Source organism: Dryobates pubescens, chromosome 4, assembly GCF_014839835.1.
Source record: "Dryobates pubescens isolate bDryPub1 chromosome 4, bDryPub1.pri, whole genome shotgun sequence".
NCBI lineage: Eukaryota > Metazoa > Chordata > Aves > Piciformes > Picidae > Dryobates > Dryobates pubescens.
The window spans coordinates 1,633,050-1,660,023 of NC_071615.1; the positions used below are offsets into that span (position 1 = coordinate 1,633,050).

The following is a 26,974-nucleotide window of genomic DNA, read 5'->3' on the forward strand; positions in this document are numbered from 1 at the left end:
CCGGCCGCCGAGCCCGCTCCCTCCCCACGGGGAGGCCCGGAGCCCTAGGGGGCCCCTCCCGCGCCCACCCCGCACCCTACCGCTGAGGGGAAAGGCGGGGGGGAGGCTCTTCCGCCGCCGTCCGCCCGTCCCCGCTCCCGCAGCCAAGCTCCCCCCGCCGCGGCTCGTCGGACTGACCTGGCGCTGGGTGCGGAGGGTGCGGGAGGAGCGGGGAGAGAGCCGCGGGAAGCGCCGAGGGGGGTGTCCCGGTAGCCGGACGCTGCCGCCGCTCCTAGCTGGGTTTGACACCCACACGCACCATCCAACATGGCGGCTGCCGGGGGGAGGTGGCGGAGGAGGCGGAACCGGCGGCCGCACGCGCGGCCCCGAAGCGCGGCCACGGCCCGGGCGCGGCGAAGAGAGGCGAAGGGCGGGGAGGGGAAGGGAGGGACCGGGGGGAACGGCGGCCTCCGCCCGGGCAGCATTGCGGAGCCCCTCCCGCCGCGGCCAGCGCGGCTTCCACAGGCCGTGGCGAGCCGCCGCTTGGGCCCCTCAGACAAGCCAGGTCTGCGCGGCCCTTCCGGCTACGGAGAGTTGGCAGCAGCCGCCAGTAAAGAACGGGGCAGGATCAGCCTCTGGGCGGAATCTCGGCAGAGGTCCCGTTGCCACAAGGCCTTGGGAAGCTGGGGGGGAGCCCACTCCTCACTCGCACCTCCAAGAGGTCACTGATCTCAGGGCAGGAGATGGGCTCTCCAAAAAAAAACCCACCCCAGGGTCCCAAGGGGGCTTGATGGACGCCAAAGCAGCTCCCATTAGTTGATGCAGTGCAATCATTACACCCTTCCTCTTCCCACCAGAGACTCAATAGAAAATATAAGGGTTGGAAAAGACCTCTAAGATCATCAAGTCCAACACCACCAAGTTCCAAAGTGCCATGTCTGCACATTTGGTGAACGCCTCCAGGGACGGTGACTCCACCACCTCCCTGGGCAGCCTAACCATTCTTTTCAACAAATAAATCTTTCCTCTATCCAATCTAAGCCTCCACTGGTGCAGCTTGAAGCCATTTCCTCTCTTTGCTGGGTTTGTCGAGTCCTACACTTATGCTGTAGACAGACACCTGGAGTGGAGCTGGGAATGGAGAGGAAGCTGCCTCCTGCTCCAGAGCGGTGTCTGCCCAGACCTGGAATGAAGGCAGGAAAGAGAGAAGGCAGCAGGAACAATCTTGTTCTTCCCCGGTGTATTTTAACCAAAAGCTATTCCGACTAACCAGCAATAACAGTGTTTATGGTTCAGGGGACACTTTGGAGATGGCAGGAGGGTTGCCGCAGCTGATGATCAGGAGGGGAGCTGGGTGCGGGCAGGAGGAGCCGGGCGGTCTGGGTGGGTTGGAGCGCACGTCCTAACCCTCTGGGGATAATGACTAAACCTGTGTCCGGGCTCGCAGGTTGGAGGAGGTTAGTGGTCTCATTGTAGTTCTCCCTGGATGCATTTGTTCCCGTCGTAAAACCGTGAGACAATTCGAGGAAACGGGGACATCGCTTTACGGGAGGCGGCCGAGCTTGGTGCGGGTCAGGGCAGAAGCTGGCTCGCAGGACTCTGCTCGTGTTACAGCTGGCTCCGGGTAGTGCTACTGGTCATTTAAAACCCGAATTCCTGAGCAATATTAACTTACTAAAGCATAACAAAACAAAGGACGCTCCAGCGAAATCCGGTTTATAAGGTAATGCTTCCCAAGCAAAGGGAAGGTCATCCTGAGCAGCGCCGAGTTTACAGCTCAGCCCTTGCTCCTGTGGAACCGGTAAGGAAACTGCCACGGGATTGAGGTTTAAATGGAGAACGGGGACTGCAGTGAAACACCCAGTAAGCTGCATTGAAAGCAGCTTGTTCAGAAATGCTGCAAGTTCAAATGCTTTGAATACCATCTGCTAGCTGGGAAGCCAAGTCTTCTGCAGCTAGCTGTGCTGCTGGCTTAGCCGTTAATCTTGAGCTAGGCAGAATTAAATTCTGGGTGGAAAAAAAAAAAGGATCGGCATGCATCCGATGCTATCAGCAGGAGCTAAAAGAACACTTCCCTCTTTTCTTCTTTGGAAGAAAACGGCAGTGATGGAAACCTAATGTTTCTGTGCACGTTCATTAATCCTAATGATTAGGTGCTGACAGCTCTAAAGAATGAGAAGAAAGCTCTTCGTTAAAATAAAACGGGGAAGGACAAGATTGTTCCTGCTGCCTTCTCTCTTTCCTGCCTTCATTCCAGGTCTGGGCAGACACCGCTCTGGAGCAGGAGGCAGCTTCCTCTCCATTCCCAGCTCCACTCCAGGTATCTGTCTACAGCATAAGTGTAGGACTCGACAAACCCAGCACAGAGCTCTGACAGCTGGCACGCCTGTATCAACAAAACTGTATTTTCTATCAACCAGATCAATCCACTTAGCACAAACAGAACAAGCTAGCCAAGTAAAACCACGGGGTTTTTAATAACACCCATGGCAATGCCTTAAACTGCAATGTTCCTGCTGTGCTGGTCAGGTACTGGATTGACACAGCTGTACCTGCAGAGATCTGCCCAGGCTGCAAAGGGACCAGCCCTTCTGGTGGCCCCCTGAGGACATCCACAGCAAAAGGGGACTCATGGCAGTAGGTCTACATGGCCCTTGTTTCCTATTAGCAACAGGAGGTTGCTGCTACTTGTCCCTTGGTTTTAAAACCAGGAGCTGGTGGAGGAAACTTTCCATCCCAGCCCTGCCCCATCCCTCCTTCCAGCAGGCTGTACCACACCCTGAATGTTGACCTGAGCCAAATTGTTCCCAACTCACAGCACTTCAGCTGTGTTGGCAGTGCCAGAGTTCAAGACCATTATTTGCAGTATGAGTTTGGCATCAGGAGCTGATAGCCATGGCACCTCCCTGGGAGCTGCTCTGGCAGTGGATCAGTCCACATGGAGAAAGAGGATGGCATCAGGGAATCCAGTGAGCTGGAGTGGAGCTGCATGACCAAGGAGCAGGAGGACCTGAAGGGAAGGGACTTTCTACAAGGACTTGTAGTGACAGGACAAGAGGGAATGGATTTAAGCATGAGGAGAGGAGATTTAGGCTGGCTGTTAGAAAGAAATTCTTGAGAGTAAGAGTAGTCAGACACTGGCACAGCTGTTCAAGGTGAGGTTGGATGAGGCTTTAAGCAACCTGGGCTAGTGGAAGGTGTCCCTGCCCACGGCAGGGGGGTTGGAACTGGATGAGCTCTTCCAACCCAAACTGTTCTTTGATTCTATGACAACAAGCAGCGCTGGAGCACCACGTCTGCCATGCAAGAGCCTCTCCCAGCAAAGACAAGGCAGGTGTAGCCTCCCCTCAGCTCTGCCTGGCCGTGGCTGCCCTCCCAACCAACCTAGCAAGGAGTGGCTGCCAGGAAGCCCCAGGAGGGCCTGTTCCACAGCCATAACGTGACTATCGCCCACACAGCGACTGCCGCCACGTGGGGCTGAGCACACCGCTAATTAGCTAATGAGTTTGTTCCAAATGTCTGGCCACGGCGTGAGTGACAACAGGAGCAGCACTTGAAAGAGCACTGAACAATGACAAGTGCATTTGTCTCTTCCTGCTGACCCCAGCCCTGCATTAGCAAATAGGTCACAAACAACGGTGCTTTACAGTGATCTAATCCTCCAGCCATATGTCGTGTCGGCTGACCGAAAAAAATCCAGCAGAAAAGACAAAAAAGAGAGAGAAAACAAAAACAAAGCAAAAAAAAAACCCTGCCCAGGGAAAGGCCAAAACCCTGCCCAGGGAAAGGCCAAAAACCCTGCTCAGAGATAGGCCAAAAACCCTGCCCAGAGATAGACCAAAACCCTGCCCAGGGAAAGGCTAAAACCCTGCCCAGAGATAGACCAAAACCCTGCCCAGGGAAAAGCCAAAAAGCTCTGCACAAATTCTAGGGAAAACTTGATAAATATATCCCTGCAGTTTGAAATTTGATTTCCTCACTCTATTGTTTCCCGTTTCCTGAGAGCTGGCTTTGGTGGATCACATTTGCTGCTTCTGTCTCCAGTGCTTGTAACCAAACAAGGCTGAATCTCATTATCCTGATGCATGGCCCTGGCTGTATGCAATCCGAGCTCTAAATCACAGACATTTTTGCTCCATTACTGATTTTCTTTCCCACTCCTAACCTATTGGTCTTCAGAGGAATCAATTAAAACCCAGAGAACAGCATCAGCTAATGAAGGTGTGTTTAATATTCTGCACTTCAGCCTCCAGTCAGCAGCCAAGTAGGATCCTGCCTTGTGTCTGGGGAGGTTGGGCGGCCTCCATTCGCACCCACTCCAGGGGGAGGTGGCATTTCTCAGCCTCTCTGGGATGCTTCCACGGGGGTTAAATAGGGACTTGAGTCCTTAAGTGCCCAGTTTTGGGAATCTGCTAATTAGAGGAGAACCTGGGCAGATGTAATCCTTGCTGTCCTCCAAGCCAAAGCAGCAAGGCATTTCTCGGCAGACACAGCCCTTCGGAACGTTCTGAGCCACCTGCATACAGCTGACAGGGACACAAAACATATGCAGATTCATACAAAGTGATGTTCACCCTGGGTTCTTCCCTCCTGGAATCATGAATATTTCATTGGAATATCCAGAGCTTTAGCTGCACTCCTCCCTGCTTTGATTAGGTACATGGAGCCACCAGACCTGCAGCCTCATCACACGTAGAGGGATTGTCTACAGGCTGAGGAGAACCAAAAGTTTAGCTCCCATCCTATTTAGTCTGCTTTCTTCAAGCATCTTTAAACAATTGTAGTTCCAAGGAATAAAGTCAGAGGGGTGATGGATAGGGGAGCATACAGCCCAGAAAGCCTGTGCCTGAGTTCAGCTGGAATCAACCCAAGTTTAACTGGAAGAGAGCACGTTTATGGCCAGCATGAGGGGGGTTGTTTCATTTGGGATGCAGGCACAAACCTGTAGAACTGTTTCCACTGCAAAGTGTTCCTTTGGACAAGCTCAAAACCCAACACACCTCTAATATGGGCTTTCAGAACAGACCTCTTCTGAACACATTAGCAGATTCACAAAGGAAAAAAAAAAAGAGAGAGAATGCAACCCCAGCACATTCTGGGGCTCTCAAAATGAACATCCACTGACAGTGCAAGAGGCACTGATGTTTGAAATATGCTTGGTTCTAGTAATTACCAAGTGTGGGGTTTCTTCAGAAGTTAGAGCTGTTCTCATCTGTGGGCACCTTCCCTCATTCCTTTCTTCTTACTGCTCTGTAGGTGCAGTTTCTCCCCACGCCACATCCAGAAGCCAAGGCTACTGCCTTGCTTACATTAGATCCCACTAAAGCCTCAGGGTGAAATTCCACAAGTTTTAATTGACCTAAGTCAGGGCGTTGTGGTTCCTGCCCTTCCTCCACCGCCCGTTCCCATTCCCTCCCTACCACCACTGCCAGTCTATACCATCTGTGGTGAAGAGTAATCACTTTTTGAAGGGGGGAGGGTTGTTTCTCAGCCAGTTTAGCTCCCTGAACCAGCTCACCAGAAGGTCAGATGAGCACCCACATCAGCAGAAAGGAGAGGACAGGACCACTGCAGGGCCTCATTGACTGGTGAGGAGGAGTTTTTCTTGTTTAATAAGATCCAGTCAGCACATTTGACCTAAAGAGCCTGGATTTGCTGCTTGTTCCCAGGCTCAGAGCACTCATCCATTGGGACCACCACTGAGTGGCAGACTCGATGTTTGTCGTGAAGATGGACTCATTTAGTGCTACCATCTGGTTCCCCAGAGCAAGTCATCAAGTCAGAACCTGTAAGCTTGTGCTGGAGGACAGAGATTCTCCTGCGGTTGGTACAGTTTGCACTATCCCTCTTGACTTCCTCCTTGCCATGGTGAGAGGACTTCCTGCCAGGAAGGAGGTGATGGATATCATCACTCATCAGAGCTCCTCTCCATCATTTCTGCAGCCACCCACAAAATGTCACTCAAAGGCTCAGACCTTCCCTTTTGCCCCAGGCCCATCCTCGGACCAGTGGAGGCTTCGTAATAACAGCCAGACTGTAGAGTGACTTGTGTTGTTGCACAAGGATCTCACAGGGCCAGGAATTAGCCTCACTCCTCCCAGGTGTTTCTCACCCTAAGGGAAATCACCCTGTGGGGCTCATGGCAAGGAAGGTATCAGGAGAGCAAGAGGAGCTGTGCTCCTGGCTCTGTAGCATCATCTGGAAATTGACTCTCCTCTTGGTGGGCTGAGACAGTGATTTAAGCTGGTCCTATCCAGCTGGAGGGGAAGGCAAATGACTGTACACTGGTAGAAAATTGAGGAGTGAAGTGTACCTACAACCAAGCAGTGGTCACTGCTGTCAGAGGACAGGGTACACTCAAGCGCAGAGTTTCACTTCTAAGCACAAAACCCCAGGGCCCATGAGAAGAGCACCACCTCGTCCACAGGAAGCAGGTACAGCAGTTCCTCTGCCACCTACCTGGGGTGACTGAAATCAGCATTATCAGGCCATACACTGTGGTGCTCACATAGAGACCTGGGACATTGTCTGGTCAGCAGGAGCCTCCTTCATGTGTGCTCTGCTCCCAGAGCTCCCAGCAGTGCCTGGCAGCACAGGCTGTCTGGAAAGCCTCATCAGTTTATAACCCTGGGAACAAAGCTGGAGAGCTGCAACCATTTTAAGCCTAAATTCACTACTGTTGCTCTCAGCAGCAAAGACAGAACCCTCGGAAGCAGACCAGGTGCTGGAAGCTGGAGGCATTTGGAGCTCTGTCTCTTTCAAACCAAGGGCTCAATCCCACGGTGCTGCCATGCCCCTGGATTACAGCTGGATGCCCCTCGCCGATTATCACAGCTGAAAAGCTGATGGTTTGTCCCTTTGACAGATGAGAACTGAGGGCTGGCTGTTTGCTTTGTGTTTGCACAGCACCCAGCCAGTTGCTTAATTACTTGGACCATTTTCTAGGTTTCCCACTCCCACTCCTGCAAGGGACTTCCTCCATTCCCAGGCTCACAAATCCACTTTGCAGCTTTCGTATCTGCACCAGCGCTCGCGACTCCGAGCTTGTCCCCGCTGCCCCATCACAAAGAGCATCTCGTCCTCCAGAGGGCTTCCCATGGTTTTCAGAATGAAGGAAAAAAATACAGAAAGAAAGAAAAAGAACTGAAGAGTGCAGGGCTTAAATACATGGTCCTGGTGTAGTCAACAAGCAGCTTAAAAAATTCACCAGCTGGGCTGGAAGAGATTCCTGACAAGCCATCAGCACTCCGCAAAGCAAACAAACGGCACGGCACGGCGAGCAGGAGTTTCTCAGCAATATGTTCAGCTCTAACACTATCTGACCAAGCTGTTTCATGCATCACTCCTGCTGGACAAGCGCTCTGCAGGCTCCTCAAAGCCAGAAGGCTTCCCTGGTTAAAGGAAAATAGCCTCCTTCAACAAGAGCAGCTTTCAGCAGCCCTTTGAGCATCCTGGCTAGTCCAGCAGGTTCTAATTGGCTGTAATTAATACTCCCACAAGCTTCCACATTCTTATGGACTGAGACAGAGGAATACAGGGTTGCTCCCTGACCTTGTGAACATCAGAGGAAGTCAAAGGAACCCGTTCCTTTCTGATCTTTGGAAATCAAACATCTCTGTGATCAGAGGAGGTAAAAGGCAAACACCGGCGCTACTGGGAGCTGGCTGTGCACAGCCTGGCTTCTGCTGGGGCACAAAACACAACAGCTTCAACCTCAATCAAAGACAACTGCAAATCAAGTTGCTACAGACAGGAGGGTTCTTCTGTCCCTTGAGAAGCCTCTTTTTATGCTTCCTTGTCTCTCATGTTGAGGCAGGCAGGAGGGGTACAAACCACGGTGCAGCCACCATGGATTTTAGCAATGCTGCAAGTGGCCTTCAGTGAGATGCCTAAGCTGGGTGACCCACCTGGGAAGGCTGGAAGCCAAAATAGCCTGTGCTGCCTGACATCTTCAAACCCCCACATCTGTCCCCAGAGAATGAGCTCGTGACACCTGCACAGCCATGCTCAGAAGTGCTTTACACTCAGCAGGATCTGAGCTGCTCGGAAAGGAAGGGCTGTGCTGCACAGCTGACTTCCTCCCCTGAAGCCACCGATCTGACCCCACAAAGGGAACTGACAGACATTGCCACACCAACCCCTTGTGCATCATGCTATTATTCTGCTTGGAATCATAGAATCATTAAGACTGGAAAGAGCCACTGAGGTCACCAAATCCAACCTTCTAGCCAACACCTCCACAACCACTTCAGGCCATGTCCTGAAGTGCCACATCTGCTTCTTCTTTGAATGCCTCCAGGGATGGCAGCTCCACCAGCCTGCTCCAATGCCTCACAGCTCTTTCAGTGAAGAATTCCTTCCTAAGATCCAAGGGGCACGTTGTGAGGAGTGGGTCTGCAGCAGCTTTTCCAGCTTGCACTTGGTTATCGTGAGAAAGAACCAGGAGACTCCAGGGTTGTGCCCTCTGGGCAGGGCAAGACCTTCTGTTCTGCTCTGAGATTAGAGCCTGGGGGCCTCAGGAAGCTGGAGGAGCTGTCACTCGTGGACATCTCTTTCAAGCTGCATCTTACAGACATAGCTCTGGTTCATGATGTGCCCAAACCCTGCACTGCTTGGTCCTAGGAGAGCATAACACAGAAATCTGCCTGTCCTCCAGCATTCACTGTTGACTGCTACAGTTGGGACTGACTGGACACCTTTGTTCTTAAGCAGGATGGATGCTCTTCCCACACACTGACTCCCAGCTGTGCACTCCAAACCTGCATGTGTATCATCTTTGAGAGCAGAAGTCAAGTGCAGCACTCAGGTGCTGTTCCCCAGCACTCCTGAGCAGGTTGTCATGGATTCCTCCTCAAGGCTCCATCCCTGCATGCCAGACTCTCCAGTAACTGGTGTGGTTTACACCCTTAAGGCTAAAGCCTCTGCTAAGCCTTGTAGGCAGGTGGCATGATTCTTAATCCTTCAGCACCCAGGGGTGCTCAAAGCCCAGCCTACACAGGTAAGCTTAAGCATATGCAAAGATCAGCTACTGAACCAGTAAGTGTCTGTGCCCTGAGGAGCCAAGAACCGTGCAGCTGCAAACCAGCAGAGGTTGCATTGCTGGTCCCAGCTGAGGAAGCAGCAGGCAGATACCAGCTTGGGCTGCAGACCTCAAGTTAATCCCTAGGTCTCCAGAGGAAGAAAACACAGATGTCCAGGCTGGAGAGAAGCTGTAGCCCTTGCCCAGGCTGGTTTTGAGGGCACTGTGTGCCCTGTGCACTTAATCCTTGCTGTCCCTGCTGGTCTGCAGATTACATGAGATCCTCCAGCCATTTCAAATTGCTTCCTCTTCCTACATCACTGCTAGCAAAGGGCAGCAGCCAGCATAGCTCTCCTGCACACTGCCCTCCACCCTGTCTTACCCACCTGGTGCTGGAGCTTGCCCAAGGTCAGACTCTTGCCCTTGTTGCTCATCTGAGCCTTTACAAGGAATCTGGTGCCCCACGGTGCCTCCAAGCCCCTCCCTGCTCTCAAGCAAATCCAAAGAGGCTGAAATCCCAGTCCCTGCAGCTGGGAAGACCAACAGCACGATACAGTCAGGAGCCTGCTCTCAAACACCGCCCCAGCACAGCAGGACACCATCATGTAACATTAATATGACAAGGCAAGTGGACAGAGCACATCACTGCTGCCTGCTACCACCTCATCGTTAGCCCCCCAAGTCAGCAAGGTGCTCAAATGTGCCAAGCCTGTAGTGACCAAGACTGACAGCCAGCCACAGCTCCCCAGCAAAACCCCAAAGCCAGCAAAACCCCAACCCAGTTCCTCTTTCAGCCTGAGAGAGGAAGAGAGGGAAGGAAGGAGGGAAGGAAGACAGCAAATCCACATTTCAGATGCTTGCTGAAAGGAACTCTTCACATAAACACAGACATGCAGCAGTGCTTTGCTCTGTGCTTTCTCAGCTGTTGCAAATGCATCCATCTGCATGTGTGTGCCATGCCTACACCTACATGGGGAATGGGTTTGTTACCTGTGCTATTGTTAGGGCCTTACATCACTCAGCCCACCAGCCCTGCAGGAGCCACACTGTTCCTTTGCCATCAGCTTCGTGGGGAAGTGGCCCAGGTCCCCAGCTTCCTGGGGAGCTCATCAAATCTTCCATTGAAACAACTGTTTTCATTTCCAGCACTGCAGGAACATTTCTAAAGCAAGCAGGGCCTCACTTTCCATTTAATATGAGCCTTGGCTCGTGGGAGTGCTGCGCAGGGCATTCGCTAGGGGAGGCAGAAAGCAGGAGCCAGCATCTTGGAGCCAACCCCTGGGTAGTGTTTCCTTAAATCAGGCCAGACCCTGCTCTCCTCTACACAGGAGGATATCTGGAGAAGCTTCAGGGAGATTACCCTGGATTTCCACAGCTGATGTGTTAGAAATCTCAATCCAACCCAGCTCCGGGGAGGAATCTCTCAGTTTTGTTGTAGCCTCCCCCAAATAACCTCTGCTCAGTCTTTCCTTTCTCTTTGCACAGCCAAAGCAGCACTCAGGGAAATGGCTTGAGAGAGCTGTGCCACCAAAGCAAGGACAGCAGCTTTGTGCAGCTTGGGTTTGCTCAGGAAGGGAAGCAGATGCAGGAGCACTGTGTGGGCAGGGACGTGCAAGGCCCTGCATGTGGATCCTCCTTTGTAATCTTTGAGGCTGGCTGCTCATTTAGGAGCAAGCTGATGACAGGCTGGGCAGAGCTGCCACAGCTCCTTCGGCTCTAAACACTTCCTGAGGATGGGCAGCTGGGGAGGGGAGAGAGCTCACAGTAGTGAGGAACAGCTCAAGCCTGTATCAGCCTTCAGAGAATCCACATCTGCCACCTCCAGGCCCAGCTCTACAGGGAAAAAAAACCAACACAAACCTACAGCAGACACTGTGGGAGCAGAAATAAATCAGAGTGAAGTGGAGCTGGGATCCTGAGGAGGACTCCTGAGGGCATCTCCTGCTTCCCTGCAGGAAAGGGCAGCGTGGAGCATCCGAGAAACCCCCAGCTGCACCTGCATCCGTCACCGGCCAGACACAGAGGCCTTCAGTGCTCCATCTTCACTCTGCTTCCTCCCTCTTGTCTTGCCCATCTCTGCCCTGAATAGGCAGCTTCAGGAGGAGCACAGTGCCCGGATTCTCTCGGGGTTTCACAGCGCATCCGGCGCTCCGTGCGTTATCCTGGCGGGCCCTGCTCCAGCAGCCTGCCTGCCCCCTCCCCCTCCTCACCGCCCGGCTCATCGCCAGCCTGCCCGGGGATGCAGGGCTATGCACATCCTCAGCCCGAGGAAGCCTCCTCCCTCTGGTCACTGGCCCTCTGCCCTGGGCTGTCCCCGTGGTTGGGTCACACCATCTGTCCTGGCACTGACCAAAAGCCTGCTGCACAGGGCTCCTGCTAGGCACAGGGCTCCTCTTCTGCTCACTCATTCCCCTTGGCACCTTGAACTCAGCCAAAGGGAGCCAAACACACCCTGGACGAGCCTCTGCACCAATGGTCCCACATATGCCTGCCTGGGAAGTGTCCTTGCCTGGCCACAGCCCCCCCATATGCCTGCCTGGGAGGTGTCCCTGCCTGGCCATGGTCCCCTCTAGAGCAACCCAAGGGTGGCAAGACACCTGCCCAAGCCATCCCCCCACTACTCTTCCATCCAGCTACAAGGGCTGGAGGAGCAGGGTGTGTATGGTGCAGAAGGAGGAACCAGGGACGCTGTTGCCACACTTCCAGAGGAAGGCATGACGTGAGCTCTAGCTTAATTGGTTATTAATAACCTCTTTGTTAAGAAGCCAGCCCTGAGGAGGAACCCAAATTGCAGTGCTGTTCTGGTGGGGAGCTCAGCCACCCCTCCCTGAGCGACCATTCACAATTCCTCCCCAGGCGGTTCCCCTCCTGGGGCGCCGCAGAGCTCCCCGGTGAGTCACGGTGGTGACAGCACTGTCCCCTCACCCACACAAGGCTGCTGGCTTGGAGCTTTCTTCTCAAATCCTGGAAAAATAACAGATGCTGTTGTTGAGGGGGAGCTTCTCAGAATCTGTTCAAGCACCAGACTGTGTCTGGGCATGACCAAATTCATGGGTCCCCTGGAAGAAGCCCTCTGGGAGCTGCAGAGCTCCCCGGCCCCTAAGTGAGGTTACTCCTGCGACCCAGTGCTGTCTGCTCCAGGCCAGGAGCCTTCCTCTATGGCAAACAGTGACAGCAAACAGCCTCCACACCCCACCCTCCCTGCCCAATTCCTTTGGAGCTTCCAGACAAAGGGACCCTTCTGATTTCTCTCCCCTGCAAATCAAAGCAGCGATGTGACCCTCTCCACCCCCATGCTGTGCTCACGGAGTGCTGCATGGTAGGTTTCCAGCCCTGACTGTATGGGGATGGCTCCTGAGGACCCAAAAGAGATGGCAGAGAAACCCCAGCTCCCACACATGCTGCAGCACCAGTCTAGCCAAATAATGCTGGCATGGGAACCTCACCTTCCCCATAACCCACACAGGCATCCCAACACCGAGGAGGAAGATTGGAGGTTGGATGCCACAGCAGTTGCTCACCACAGAAGCCTCTATCAGTCATTCCCAAAGGAGCACTCATCAGGGTCAGCAGAAAACATTGCTCACACAGCTTCAAGCCCGGGTTGGCCTGGCTGGGAACACCCAGCAGACCTCAGAGTTATCACCAGATAAGTCAATGGGCACAGTAAAGTCCCAGAGCAGAGCTCAAGGACCAGCATACCACAGCCATGGAGCACACAGCAGGATGTGCTTCCAGCCAAGAACTAGGCAGAGCTGAATGACTCAGACCTCTCCAGGTTGTGACAGGGAAGCTGTAGCCAGCTGAGGGGAGGACACCTTACAGACAAAGGGACAGTCCACCTCCTGCCCCTGGGCTGGCCCAGGGTGCCAAAGGGAACAGCAGGATCTCATGAGTATCTTCATGACACAGCCACAGCAGAGACCACCCACTCCTCACCAGCCCAAGGCCAGCTGGTGGTCTCCATAGGACCCAGGGAGATGAACAGCTTCCACTGCTGCTGACCCTGAGGATTGTATCTTGAACAGTTAACATCCCAGCTGTCACCCAAGGCTGCATGTCCCTTGAGGAGGCTGTTTGGGAGAACCTGCCTCCTCAGTGAGCCTTTCTTGAAGGTTTGGGGTTGAATTCCACACCTGAGATGTCATGAGTTCCAGTCCTTTTCCAGACACATCCTCAGTGACAGACCCAAGTGCCAACGGTGAGATGTTACCCCCTGGTGCCCACCCCTGGACTTTCTCCCTGGGAGCTGGGTAGCATGGTCCCACTTCCCAGCCCACCTACACCATGGGCAAGAGAGACTCACTCTGATTTGCTAGCCCAGAAGAAACTAATACCAGCCCCAACCATCCTTGCAGACCCAGAGGAGATGTGACTCCATGGCTGCAGACCACTGATGCCTCCCTCAAGGAGCCACTCATGGCCTGGACTGAATGTGACCCACTGGCTCTGGGTCTGCTGGCTACACCTCCTCTAAACGTTTCTCTATGGGTCCTGTGGGGCAGTCAGAGGTTCAGAGGGTTCTGATCCTCTGAAGCCAGCCATGCTCTGGACCAGGCTGTAAATGGTGACTCAAACTCCTCAGTGTGGGCAGGGCTTTGTGGAGAAGCAGAGTAGCACACAAGGGCAGGTCTGATGCTCAGGAGTCACCAACATGACCTCTGCTCCAGAGGGAAATTGCTGACTCTGACCTCCTGTTTACAGGCACTGACGTGGCATTTTCTGGCCCAGGATGTTGCTTCCTCTCTGCATGGGGCCTCAGTGGGGCATCCACTTCCTCAGGAGGCTGAGGGTCCCCATCACATCCCAGGAGCCACTCATGGGTCACTACTGGTCCCCAGGCACGCAGGCAGCTGGGGGGGACAGCTCTGTGCAGGGCAGAGAACCACAGAATCACAGAGTGGGTTGGGTGGGAAGGGACCTTGAAAGGTCATCTAGTCCACCCCCCCTGCAGTGAATGGGGGCATCTTCAGCTAGAGCAGGTTGGTTCCGAGCCCCAGACAGCCTGCAGTGGTTCCAGAGATGGGTACCAACCACAAACTGCAGTGGGGCAGCCTCTGGGCAGCCTCTTCAGGGCTCTGTCACCCTCACAGCAAGGAAGCTTCTCCTGTCCAGGTGGAACCTTCTGGGTTCCAGTTTGTGCCCACTGCCCCTTGTCCTGTCCCTGGACACCACTGGAAAGAGTCTGGCTCCATCCTCTTGCACTCCCTTTAGCTCTTGCAGAGCACTGCTCAGATCCCCTCTGGGGCTGCTCTTCTCCAGGCTCTCAGCCTTTCTTCCTCACAGAGATGCTCCAAGCCCCTCTGCACTGTCTTTCCTGAACTAGGGAGGCCAGAACTGGACCCAGGACTCCAGCTGTGGCCTCTCCAGGGCAGAATCAAAGCTCCTTACACACCAGGGTCTGTGTTGTGAGCCAGCTCACGTAGTCCAGCCCTGCCACCAGCCAGGCCCAGCTCACAGCTCCACCATGGTAGTCAAAACCAGGCTTGAGACACCTTCCTCACCCATCATCCCCAAACAGCACTGTGAGCCATGGCCCAGCTAGGAGCCACAGAGGGCATCAGTTGGAGAGGAGCTGGGGAGAACAGGATCACCTCCTTCACAAAGCTCCCCAGGGCCTGCAGCAGAAGGGGAAGAGGCTGCCCTCCCTCCCTCCCTCCCTCCCTCCCCCTCGTGTGGGGCTTTCTGCAGCCAGGTAAACACAGGATGTTGCTGAAACACTCACTGAGCAGATTGGGCAACGTGGGAGGTGGCAGGAGCTCCAGACAGCTCTCAGCATCTGGCATGCACCCAGGGGCGGTTGTGTGGAGGGGCAGGGTGATGCCAGAGCTGGCTGCACCCTCCTCTGCCTGTCCCCAGGGTCACAAAAGTGTCCCATGTGGAGGGAGAGGCAGCATGAGCTGGTGGCCAAGCCCAGGGCAGGGTGGGGACACTGCACCTGCATGGACCTCGGGGTCTCCTTGCAAGCTGGGCTGATGCTCACAGCATGCAGTGCCAAGCACCTTGCTCCAGGCTTCAGGCTCTGCCTTCCAACTGATGGCATCCATGTGCACCTCCTGCCTCCCTCTGAACACGGGGGACATGCAGGATGGGGGTACAGACTGCCCCCCAGGATCCCACCCTTCCCTGCTCAGCACTCAGAGCTGGCACTGCAGGGGCAGGCTCACCCTGCCCTGCTGCAGCCTGTGCTGTACAAAATGTGGCACTGGAGAAGGCACAGGAGGGAAGACAGGGGGAGAGGGGGGAAACAAAAGGCTGTGGTGTGGGAGGATGTGGACAGGGATGCCAAGGGCGCCGCTGGGGATGTGAGGCGATGTGGCACTGTCCCGTGTCCCCAGTGTCCCCTGGATACTGCTGCCATCTGCTGGCAGGACCCAATCCTGCTCTGGTCCTGAGCCCAGCCACTGCAGCAAGGCCTGGGGACCTCTTTGTGACCTCCTTGCAGCCAACCCAAGGAAGCCAGTCCCCAAACCCCCTCATGGTGTCCATCTGAAGCGTGGCAGGTTGTCACCCCGTGCTGGCTGGCAGATTCCTCCCACCTCAACCCCTTCCTGGTGCTCAGACACCCAGGCAGCTCCCCAGCCAGTGCCTTACCTTGCAGGTGGGCATCATCCAGGCTGCGCCGGCGGCCACAGGGACAGGATCAGCCCGTGGCCAGCAGTGGGGTTAGAGCTGCAGCCCTGCTGGGGCTGGCTGCTCCAGGGATCACCCAGCCCCACTGCTCTCCAGAGCTGCCCCGAGGTGGGCAGCTCCCAGCTGCAGCCCTGTGCCCTGGGTCTCGCCGGGCAGCGCAGCTTCGTGACAGGAGTGCCCAGCCCCTTCCCACGGCCCCTGGCCCTCCCCAGCCTTCCCAGCACATCCCTGGGCTGTGCTAGGGAGAACCACTGGGACACCCAAGGCCACCCTGCCCTTCCCTCTCCACTTCTCACGGGCACCAAGACCCTGGAGATGGCCTGGGTGGTGTGTTCCACGCTTTGGGAAGGGGGATTAAGGTTTGGAGGAGCTGAATCACCCAGCTGGGAGCCCCACAGAGGCTCTGCAGGCAGCACAATTCATCCCTCCCCGGGGCAGATGGAAGAGGTGTCCTGCTCTTTGCTGGAAAACACTCAAATCCAGGGGCAGGGCTTGACCACAGCTGTCCCCAGCTTAATTCCTCCCAGAAAAGCAGGAGCAGTGTCTGGGGGATTGTCTGTGCACTTCATGCCCTGTCCCCCACGCAGGATGGGAAGGCTGCGTGGCACTGGAGGCCTGCCCTGCGTGCAGGCCCTGCAGACTCGGTGCCATGACTCACAGCAAGATCTCCCAGTCTACAAGGGATTATGTTTTTCCCTACCCCTGCACAAACAAACTGGCCAAAGCCAGCTCCCAAAGGGCCACGACACAGCCAGCCAGGAGCAGCTGTGCTGAAGCCTCATGGCTGGGAGCTGGCATGTGGGCTTCAATCTGATTTCCAAAGAAACCAGATGTGTGCCTCCACCCTGCCTCCTGCACTGCTGCCCATCCCACCCTCCCTCATCTCTCTTGGCACTACCAACCATCCAGCTCCCTGAAAGGAGGCTGGAGGCAGGCTGGGGCGAGGGTGGTCTCTTCTCCCCAGTAACAGGCAATAGGACAAGAGGAAGTGGCCTCAAGCTGCACAGGGGGAGGTTTAGGTTGGACATGAGGAACAGTTTATTCCCCCAAAGGGTTGTCAAGTCCTGGAACAGGCTGCCCAGGGCAGTGGTGATGACTGCATCCCTGGAGCAGTTTCAAAGCCCTGTAGATGCTGTTCTGAGGGACAATGGTTTAGTGGTGACCTGAGTTCAGGGTTGGGCTTGATGATCTAAAAGGTCTTCTCCAATCCAAACGATTCTATGCTCCCCACCAAGCCACCTCTCAAAGGTCATGCTGGCTGCTCAGCCCTTACAGGACATCACAAACTCCCCCATCAGCACCACCTCCCAGCCCTGCTCACCAAACACTTCACCCACATCCTCTGCCTGTGTCCAGCCATTGCCATCCTGTTTCCTTCCAAAGCCCCACGGCTGCCCGGCACTGCCACCCACTGCAGAGGTGACATCGAACTGTGCCACCAGCTGACGTGCCCAGGCCCTTTTGCCCTGGCCTCCTGCCCCACTGCCCAACACTTCTGGGCAGCTGTGCCCACTGGCAGTGTCCCACGTGGTGCTCATGGCTTGGCCCCAGCAGCTCTGACATCAGCAGAGCTTCCTGCCCAGCGGCACCGCTGTGCTGTGCGCTCAGCACCTGCCCCCGGAGCCCCACGGCCCCAGCATGCCGGGCACCTAGGAGCCTTTGTCACCACCTGGTGACTGCCAGCACCATGGAGTCCGTGGCCCTGTACAGCTTCCAGCCAACAGCAAAGGATGAGTTGCCCTTTAAGAAAGGAGACACTCTGAAGGTATGGGGAGCAGGGGGGTCACCAGCCGTGGGGGGGTCACCAGCAGCCAGCGTGGGGTTGGCTGCTGCTGCTGTAGGGGACAGAGTGGGCACACAGCGTGGGATGACAGCAGTGCTTTCCTTGCACCTGCCTTTGGTGCCTGTCTGGGGCTTTCTGGGGGGTGTCAGGAGCCATCTTTGAGGGCTTGGGGGTGCAGAGCAGCATTGCCAGCAGGAGTGGGGTGGGTACCACTCGTGTGTGCCACCAGCCACATCTCCAGAAGACTCCCACCTGGGATGAGGCACCATGGCCTCTGTGGCCATCAGTGCCTCCAGCTGTGCTCTGTGGCAACCCCTGGGGCTGGAACAAGCTTTTGCTGCCCCACAGAAGCACTGGGGGCTGCAGGGACCCAGCAGCAGGGACCGTGTGCCCAACCCCCCACCCACATGCTGGCATCGGGATGGGTTCTCACCGGGGAATCTCCAAAAACTTCAGAGATGGCTTCAACCACCCCCAGGGGACCGCAGCCCCGCGATGGGGACAAGAGGATTCACCCCCAGCCCTGCTGCCCAGCCGCTCGCTCTTCTCCGCGGGGCTGATGCTGCAGCGCCAGCAGCTCGTCCTGGCACCCCCTGCGCCCAGCCGCCCCTCACGGGGTGCAGCCAGCCCTGGGGAGGACAAGGGTGAGCCCAGGTCCCCAGCCGCAGCGTGCTGTCCCCGCCTGCCCGGCGCGTTTGCCCCGCGGGGTCCCGGATCCTGTTTGCACAGCTGCGCCGGACCCGGGCCCGGGCCCCTGCGGGGGAGGCTGCAAACGGAGCTGGCGGAAGCGGGAGCCGGCCCCGCTGCTCGCACCAGGATGCTGCCTCCCACGGAGCACCCAGCTGCCACCCCCCCGGCAGGACGCGGGGGCCCTGCTGCCACCCCAGCGCGTCCCAGAGATAGATCTTACCCTCTGCCCCGGGCAGGCGTTTGGAGGCGCTCTGCCAGCTTACCAGGGTGATCCAACACCTGCTGTGAACCTGCTGGGGGAAGCAGCCAGCTCTGTACAGGTGCCCCCAAACACCCCCCAAACGTGTCACCTTAGAGCCCCCCCTCCTTTTTGCCGAGGTTTTGATGGGGGCTGCGGGGTCTGGGGCAATGGTGGAGGTCCCACTCGGCTCCTGTCCCAGGCACACAGCGGCCAGGCTGATGCCTCCCTGCTCCTCTCCCGACGTAGATCCTCAACATGGAAGATGATCAGAACTGGTACAAGGCTGAGCTGTACGGCTGCGAGGGCTTCGTGCCCAGAAACTACATCAAGGTCAAGCCCCACCCGTAAGTACCTTCCCCTTGTCCCCCGGGGACGAGGGGGGGCTGCAAGTCCTGCTCTGCTCAGGCACTGGGGCAGCCTCTGCCACCACCCAGGCAGCCATCCCAGCAGGGCATCCCCGGTGCCCAAAGCTGTGCCACAAGCCAGGGTGGTCCCACACGTGGCAAACCCGAGCCGTGGGCTCTGCCTGCTGGCTCAGGCTGCCGCTGGCACCGCAGCCAGGGGGGACAGAAGGCAGCAGCAGGGCCACATCCTCCCCACACACAAATCCAACCCTCACACCGCACTGCCTGCCCAACAAACGGTGATTGGGGAACCACAAAGCGCTGCAGGATTACAGCTGCATTAGACACAATCCTATTACTGCCTCATTAAAGCCCAGCTTAATCCAGCCCTGCTTTAACCTGTGTCTTCTGGATCATTATCCCTGGCAAATCCCATTTCAATGCCACAGCCAAGACCTGTGGCTGGGAAGCAGGGACGTGTGGGCTCAGGGCAGCCCGGGGCAGATCCCACTGCCCCTCCACCTTGGGTGGACAAGCTGGGATTAAATTTGCCAGACCCAGCTCAGCTGGAAGCAAATGGAAGCTGAGCTTGCTAGCAAAGCTGCAACCTGCAACCAAGTGCAATGGATGTGTACAAAACACACAACATTTACTCTCTGTGCAGGTACTTGCAACTAATAAACAGCACAAGACCAGGGGAAGCTGATAGCTTCTCCCTCCCTGCCTCCCCCTTACCTTCCTGCACACAAAGGGACAGGAGGCAGAGCAGTTAGAACTAACTTAGCCAAAACACTGCAGCCAAGGTCGAGCAGAAGGCAGCAGAAGCACCAAGTTAGTATCTCCCGGAGCAAAGAGGTGAGAGGAGAGGGATTGTTTTGCACAGCCAGTGTAAGCTCCTGGTCTCTTCCAAGGGCGTTGTTTAGAACTATTCTAATGTCCCTTTTTACACCCAAGGGTGATTGGGATGTGGGGGGAGTCAGGGGACAGGCAGCAGAGTGGGGGCTGAGGGGTGTGATGTGGTGACAGGATGTGGTCACAGCTGCTGGTGATGCTCACTGACCCTGCCTGGATGAGGCAGTGCATGGGAACACCTCTGCAACCCCAGCACCCTACTGTCCCCCCCTGGGGAGGGGAAGAAACTGCTGTGAGGGTCCCAGCCTCGAGGGGGGCTCAACAGGGACCCCACTCCCACCCACACCAGGGCTGTCGGTGCCTCTGTGCTGTGGGAGGGAGATGTGGCACTGGGGCGTCCCCAGGGGTCAGGAGGTGTGCCCAGGGGTCAGGAGGTGTGCCCAGGGGTCAGGGGTGCCCGTGGCTGAGCCCCGTGCCCCTCACAGGTGGTATGTGGGCAGGACCTCCAGGCAGCTGGCAGAGGAGCAGCTCCTCCAGCACAGGCACCCAGGAGCCTTCCTGGTCCGTGACAGCGAGAGCAGCCCGGGCCAGTTCTCCATCTCTGTCAGGTAAGCAGCCATGGGATGTGGATGGACACCTGGTGGGATGGACACCAGGGTGGGATGGGCACCAGGGTGGGATGGGCAAGGGTCCCCTGCAGCCCCCATTTTGGGGGCTGAAGCCATCAGGCCACCTTGGTGTGTGCTCCCCACTATGGTGCTGGGGAAGGGCTGAGCACTCTGCCCTGCCCAGGACACCTGGAAGGGGCTGGGGAGGTGTCACCCCACTCCATCCAGCTGGAGCTTCACTCAGGCTCTCCCTCTTCTTTCTCCCTTCCACAGCCTCACACTGTGCCTCCATCACTCCTGCCCCCTGCCTGCACCACTGGCCTCCATCACCGGGGTGCCCCTCAGTACAGCCACATGGGTAGCAGCAGAGCTGGGGCCAAGCTGCAAGCACAGCCCTGGGGACATGTCCTGGAGGAACAAGTTGTCCAGAGCATCCCCAGGGACAAGGGGACACAGCTTTCCAGTGCCATGGGGACAGTGATTGTGGCAGTGTGCCAACGGGCAGAGCCTGCCCCAGGGCCTCTCACCCCACTGCTGCCCCTTCCCTGCCTGGGGCCAGGGTAGCAGGAGCCAGCCCCAGGCCAGTCAGGCACTTTCTCACACAGCTAATCTCTAATTAAGCATTTAAGGAGGTTCTGGCCCCTGATGAAAGGGAGCCAGGTTCTGCCCTGCATCACCACTCTGGCCAGGTCGCTGCCCGGGGGCCTGGCAGCAGCAGTCCCCACCACAGCCCCATGGCAGCCCCACATCATGGGCACCCCAGCCTGCCCCCCACAGCTACACACCAAAGAGGTACCACTGATGGAACTCCCACCAGCCCCCTGCAGCCCCCTCCTGCATCCTCCAGCCCGTGGGGATTTGACAACCCAGACCCAGCAGCTGCAACCTTCTCCCCACCCATGCAGAGCTGAGACCTGCAGCTCTCACTGCTCTTCCCCTTGGTGCTGAAGCAGGAGGGTGAGGAGGGTTCTGGTGAGGTGCAAGGACCACAAGACCCCCAGACCCTTCCCAGTGAGCCCTCCCAAGCTGTGCCAGCACCCAAGCCCCAGGCTGCCCTGCTCTCTTACCTGCCCTGCATGAGCAGCTTGATCCTGTGGCCTCAGGCGCGGCTGCTCTTGCTCCGGGGATGCCCTGCACGTGGCCAGCCCCAGGCATCCCACTGTGCTGAGAGTCGTGGCCAGGCAATGAGCTTCAGCCACAGGTGGGATGAGCTGTGCTGGGTCTCAGCTGCAGGTGTGTCACTAGCTTGTGAGGGATCCTCACCTGCCTCAGCAGCAAAGCCAGGAGCGACCCTGGTGCCATCAGCACCCCGGGCACGGCAGGATGGGCGTAGCGGGACCCGCGGGCACAGCCGCACCATGCACGGCCCCTCCAGAGACCCAGCCCAGCCAGCAGACCCTGGGCTTTGCCCACCAAGCCAGGAGGGTGCCTAGGTGCTGCCAGCAGCCAGGGGCTGGAGTAACATCCATCCTCCTCCTGCAGCTACGGGCAGCACATCCAGCACTTCAGGGTGTTCAGGGAGAGGAACGGCAAATACTTCCTCTGGGAGGAAAAGTTCAACTCTCTCAACGAGCTGGTGGACTTCTACAGGACAACCACCATCTCCAAAAAGCAGCAGATCTTCCTCCAGGATGGGGACCAGAGCCAGGAGGTACCATCAGGGGATGGGGCCCTGGGGCCACACAGAGCCGGGGAGTGAGGCGGTGGCAGCAGGGCCAGGCTGGGAGCCCACAGCTGGTCCCTTTGGGATCCTGCAGCACTCCCCTGGTACCAGGGCTGCCACCACTCTGCTGTGGTGCAGGGGGAAACTGAGGCATGGGCTGTGGGACAGCAGCACCCTCGTGGTCTCACTTTGCTCTCAGGGAGGTGTCCCAGGGCCACAGCTCCCTAGGGGACAGGGAACTCCTCCTGCCTGGACTTCTGCTCCTCCCTGCCAGCCACTGGATGCTGGTGATGGCTCAGGAGCAGCAGATGGACAAAAGGGAGGAAAGGAAATGGCCCAGCCCTGAGCAGAACCATAGAATGCACCAAGGTGGAAGGGACCTCTGGAGGTCACCCACTCCAAGCCCCCTGTAGTGAGCAGGAACATCTCCAACTACATCAGGTTGCTCAGGATGAGCAGAGACCAGTTCCAGACCTCCTGGGCACAAGCTCCTCCACTACCTTCAGGTGAAGCATCCTGGGGGTCTGGGCCTAAGCCCCAGCATGAGCTCACCCAAGGCTCAGCTCTCCCCAGCTCCAGCATCCCCCCAGAGGGAGCCAGGGACACCCCAGGGGCCTGGCTGGCACTTGGCCCCACGCTCAGGCTCTGCTGGAGGCAGTGTCAAGCACAACAAGGTGCAACAGCCCGAGACAGGGTGGAGAAAAGCCACCAGTGCAGCTTGGCAGGGCAGGGCAGCTTGCCCCAGGCCCATGCCACTGTCCATTGGACCAGGGGTGATGCCTGAGGCAGGTGGCAGTGCCCAACCAGCTTGGGTTGGGTGCAGCCAGCTTCAGAGTAGCTCCAGCAAAGCCAAGCCCTGGGGTGGTGATTGCAGAGGTGGCGAAACTGTGCCTGGGGAGCTGGGCTGGGGGTGGCTCCAGCACCCAAAAGGACCCAGAAAGGAGAAGGATGCCAGCTGCCTCCGAGGGGCTGGAGTCCTCTGGGCACCCATCTTGGGTCTCCCAGGCAGTCATGTGCCCTGGGGTGCTCCTTTGCACCACAGGCTCTGCCCTGCACCCCAGGGTGCTCCGTGGCACCCCAAGCTTTCTCTTGTACCTGGGGCTGTCCCCAGCCCTCTGGGTCCCTTGCTACCATCTCTCATCCTGGAAGCAGGCACCCCAGGTACCCCCACACTCTCCATGCTCTGGATGCCCAGGTTGGTCTACACCACCCTGTGAGGTGCCATCTCTGTGCCAGCAGGGATTCTGGGGGGCTGGGGTCACCTCTCCTCCCACCAACCACCTGCCCTCCACTTCCTGCAGGTGAGGAGACCCAGATTCGTGCAAGCCCAGTTTGACTTCTCAGGCCAAGATGGGTCCCAGCTGCCCTTCCTCCGTGGGGACATCATCCAGGTCCTGGCCTGCCCTGACCCCAGCTGGTGGCAGGGGAAGGTCTATGGCCGCGTTGGGCTCTTCCCCCGCGCCTACGTCCACCCCCTCCGCAAGTGAGCTGCCCCGGGGGCACCACCGAGCACAGGATGTCAGGGGCTGGAAGGGACCTCCAGGGATCATCCAGTCCAACCCCTCTGCAGGAGCATCGAATCCAGCACAGCTCACACAGGAACACAGCCAGATGGGGTTGGAAGGGCTCCAGAGCAGGAGACTCCACAGCCTCTCTGGGCAGCCTGCTCCAGGGCTCTGGGACCCTCGCAGTGAAGAAGTTCCTGCTCATGGTGAGGTGGAACCTCCTGTGCTGGAGTTGATATCCACTGCCCCTTGTCCTACCCCAGGCTGCAGCTGAGCAGAGCCTGTCCCGTCCCTCCTGACCCCCAGCCCTCAGGTATTTATAAACATTGATTAAATCCCCTCTCAGCCTTCTCCTCTCCAGACTGAACACCCCCAGGGCTCAGCCTCTCCTCCCCAGGCAGAGCTCAGTCCCTTCAGCATCTTTGTAGCCCTCCCTTGGACTCTCTCCAGCAGATCCCTGTCCTTCTTGGACTGGGGAGCCCAGAACTGGATGCAATATTCCAGGGGAGCCAGGAACACCACAGCCCCCACTGCCCCCCACTGCCCCCACTCATCAGAGCTGCTTTGTGCCTGCCCAAGGGCTGTACCTCCCTTGTCCCCTCAGCTGGTTCCTGACAGCACAGAGGTCCCAGAGCAGGATGGGTTGTGCTGGAGGTGGGCACCAAAGCTGGTGGTGACTCCTCAGCCATGGCTCTTCCTGCTCCCCTGGCCTGGGAGACCTCCACCAGCTGTGGGCTGACAGTGCTGCTCCCCAGGGAGCACTGAACCAGGAAAACTGTTCCAGAGCCACATTCCAGTGGGATGACAGCAACAGAAGGGAAGAGCAGATGTGTCCCAAACCTTCACTCCTCTCCAGACCCTGTAGGCAAAGCCCCAGCTCCAAGGAGGGCTTCAGGCAGGCAGGGTGAGGCCAGGCTTGGGAGCTCCAGGGAAGGGTGCTGGGGTGCAGGGTGCTCAGGGAAGGCTGCTGCTGGGGGGATTCAGTCCTGTGGGTGCTGCAAATCCTGGTGCTTTTTAACACTGCTTTTTATTCAGAGCTAGCAAAGTGCCTCTGGGTGCCACCCTCGAGGGTGGGGGCTCCTTTTCCCCCAGCACCATGGTGGTCCCATGCCCACATTCACACATCTGCTGCTCCACTGTGGGCTCGCTTCCCCTGCAGCTCCCACTTGCCCACCCCAACATCTCTCTCCCCAGACCCACCCCTGCCCTTCAGCCCCCATTTGGCCACCCCAATATCTCTCCACAGACCCCCTCCTGGGGACCCACTACCCCCACAAATACCCTCCCCATGCACCCACCCAGGATGCAGAGTCCGTGGTGCTGAGAACACCCAGCTCATTACACCAGTGGATTTAAACATCCCACATCCCAGAGGTGCCAAGTCAAAACTGCCACCCAAAAGCCCCTTCCTCCCCCTTCCCAGCACCTCTGCCCCCTGCAGAGGCTGGCAGGCTGCTAGGCAAAATAGGCATAGCAGAAGATGTTGACACACAGCAGGACAAGGGCGTTGATGCTGCAGACGTGGGCCCAGCAGGGAGGCTCCCTGCTGTCCCTCAGGGCTGTCACCAGCAGTCCCTCTCTCCTGCATGGCTGATGGCTGCCTGGGGTGGTTGAGGGGGAACCTGGCACAGACAGACAGAGAGTGAGTGGGACAGAGGCTTGTGGGGAATGGCCACCTCCCAGTGAGTGGCACAGTGCTGGGGAAGCTGAGGCACAGGGCACCCATCCCACCCTGCTGCCCATGACAGGGGGGGACCAGGGGCCTCCAAAGTTGCCTCTCCTGCCAGCCCCCCCTGAGGACACACTCACCAGCAGGGGGGTCCTGGGCTGTGGTGTCTGCAGAGGGCAGGGGAAGCTCCCTTGAGAGGGTCCACCAGGTGAGATTCTTCAGCTAGAAACCCAGGTGAGACCTGGTGAGAAAGTACCCCCAGGGCAGACCCCCCTCGGGGACCCCCTCAGCCCAGCTCAGGGGGCACCGGGGTGACTCCAGCACCTCCAGCCCAGGAGGCTGGGTGGGAGGCAAGGATGAGAGGTCCCAGCTGTCCTCCTCACCTGGGATGGAGGTGTTGGGGGGGTCAGCAGGCTGCCCCCCACCACGATGGCCCCCGTGGTGGCACAGAGCAGCACAGCAAAGTGCAGGTAGTGGATGTCAGCCAGCAGCCAGGGCCGGCGGTCAGGGACCCCGCAGCGGGGCGTGGGGTACGCCAGCTCCAGCCCCATCCTGGCCAGTCCCAGCACCAGCCCCACCATCAGGCCCCAGAAAGCTCCCTGCAAAGCAAAGGTGCACAGTGGAGTGGCTGGAGGGGGGACAGTCACCCTGCAGGGGCCACAGCCCCCCAGGAGAGCTGCTCCCTCCAGCCAGCGCTGGGAGAGGGTCATAGAATCAGAGCGGTTTGGGTGGGAAGAGACCTTTAGAGGTGCCTGCACCCTGGCCAGCCAAGCCTTGGCCCAAATTTGAGCCCTTTCCACAAGGGGTGTCCCCTGTCAGCCATGCCACACCTGATGGTCATGCATGGTGGCACCTGCCTCTTCCTTCTCTTTGCACCAGCCACCCACCAGCTCTCTTGGCAATGCCAGCCAGACTCAGTTCCTCCTCCCAGCTCCTCCAGCATCACCTCCCTCCCCCAACCCCCTCAGCCCCACTGGGTCCCTGGGAGGGAGGTGGGCAGGGAAGTGTTGGCACCACGCTGTGCCCTCAGCCGTACCTGCTCATTAGCTCGGGGCCAGAAGACAGCCAGGATGAAGACAGCAGTGACAGGAGGAGCCAGGTAGCTGGTGACAGCCTGGATGTAGACATAGAGCTGGCCACCACTGGAGCTCTGCAGAATGGGGATCCAGACCACGCTGAGGACCACCAGCAGCACTGTGACCACCCTGCAAGCAGCAATGGTGCAGTGCTGGGTGAAGTTCTCGTCCCACCCACACCTCCTTGCACCCACAGCATCGCCGTGGTGGTGATGGGTCCCTGGGGTCAGGGGCCAGCACCTGTGCAGAAGAGCTGGCCAGAAGGTGGAGGTGGGTCAGCAGCAGGATGCTCACCACCAAGTGACATCCCCAGGAACACAAGAAGAGGCTAACTGTGCCAGCGCTGGCTCCACCCAGAGAGGAGCCCCTGCCTGGCCTCAAAGGCTTCTAAGTGAGACCCCCAGACAAGGAAGCACCAGGCAGTGGGCACTGGTGCTGTGAAAAGCTCTGGCTAGCTCTGGGTGATGCTCTCAGCACCCTCACATCCAGCCAAAGCAGCCACCTGAGAGCTGAGGATGTGAGATGGGCTGCCCCATGCCCAGCTCCCCCCAGCCAGGCTGGGACAGAGAGGTGCATTTGTGTCCCAGCACCATCCCCACTCTCACCCCAAGCCCAGCTGCACCTTCCTCCAAAGCAAGAGGTCTTGGCCTGAGCCCTTGGGCCCAGTCTGAACAGGGCACATCCCAGAAGCCACCACACTTACAGCTGAGCCCAGCTTGTTTGCAGCTTCCCAGAATGACCTCCATCCCCATCTGCTCAGGAAGCAGAAGTGGGAGAAAATAACAGGGGGAGGAAAGCACTGAAGGGATCTCTTAGCCAGAGACCCCAGTGCCTGCCTGCTGCCTGGGGAAGAGGAAGCAGCTGGGCTGTAAAATGCACCCCCTGACCCCAGGGGCAGGAGAAACCCCCCCG

The 26,974-nt window shown here is 57.8% G+C and overlaps 3 protein-coding genes across 6 annotated transcripts in view; 1 reads left to right on the forward strand and 2 right to left on the reverse strand.

Moving 5' to 3' along the window:
- The window catches only part of EPN2 (epsin 2), a 48,076-nt gene extending 47,739 nt beyond the window's left edge, over nucleotides 1-337 (reverse strand). For both annotated transcript variants that reach the window (XM_054180268.1, XM_054180267.1), the window contains exon 1: nucleotides 178-337. The gene's annotated coding sequence lies outside the window, so the exon portion shown is untranslated. The remainder of the gene's footprint in view (nucleotides 1-177) is intronic.
- A 16,981-nt stretch (nucleotides 338-17,318) lies between these two features.
- GRAP (GRB2 related adaptor protein) lies at nucleotides 17,319-23,299 on the forward strand. Of its 3 annotated transcripts, XM_054180269.1 has the most exons (6): nucleotides 17,319-17,396; nucleotides 18,592-18,689; nucleotides 20,027-20,149; nucleotides 21,632-21,826; nucleotides 23,008-23,011; nucleotides 23,114-23,299. In XM_054180269.1, exons 1-6 carry the CDS (start codon nucleotides 17,319-17,321, stop codon nucleotides 23,297-23,299), a joined length of 684 nt encoding a protein of 227 aa, XP_054036244.1. The 3 variants fall into 3 exon arrangements, with proteins under 3 accessions (XP_054036244.1, XP_009894922.1, XP_054036245.1); XM_009896620.1 differs by lacking the exon at nucleotides 23,008-23,011 and having other exon boundaries at nucleotides 21,632-21,800; XM_054180270.1 differs by lacking the exons at nucleotides 20,027-20,149; nucleotides 23,008-23,011 and having other exon boundaries at nucleotides 21,632-21,800.
- Nucleotides 23,300-24,772: 1,473 nt separating this feature from the next.
- The window catches only part of SLC5A10 (solute carrier family 5 member 10), a 43,276-nt gene continuing 41,074 nt past the window's right edge, over nucleotides 24,773-26,974 (reverse strand). Inside the window, 4 exon segments of the mRNA XM_054180230.1 lie at nucleotides 24,773-24,939; nucleotides 25,127-25,208; nucleotides 25,370-25,585; nucleotides 26,023-26,191. Of these exon segments, the coding sequence (XP_054036205.1) occupies nucleotides 24,773-24,939; nucleotides 25,127-25,208; nucleotides 25,370-25,585; nucleotides 26,023-26,191 (634 nt within the window).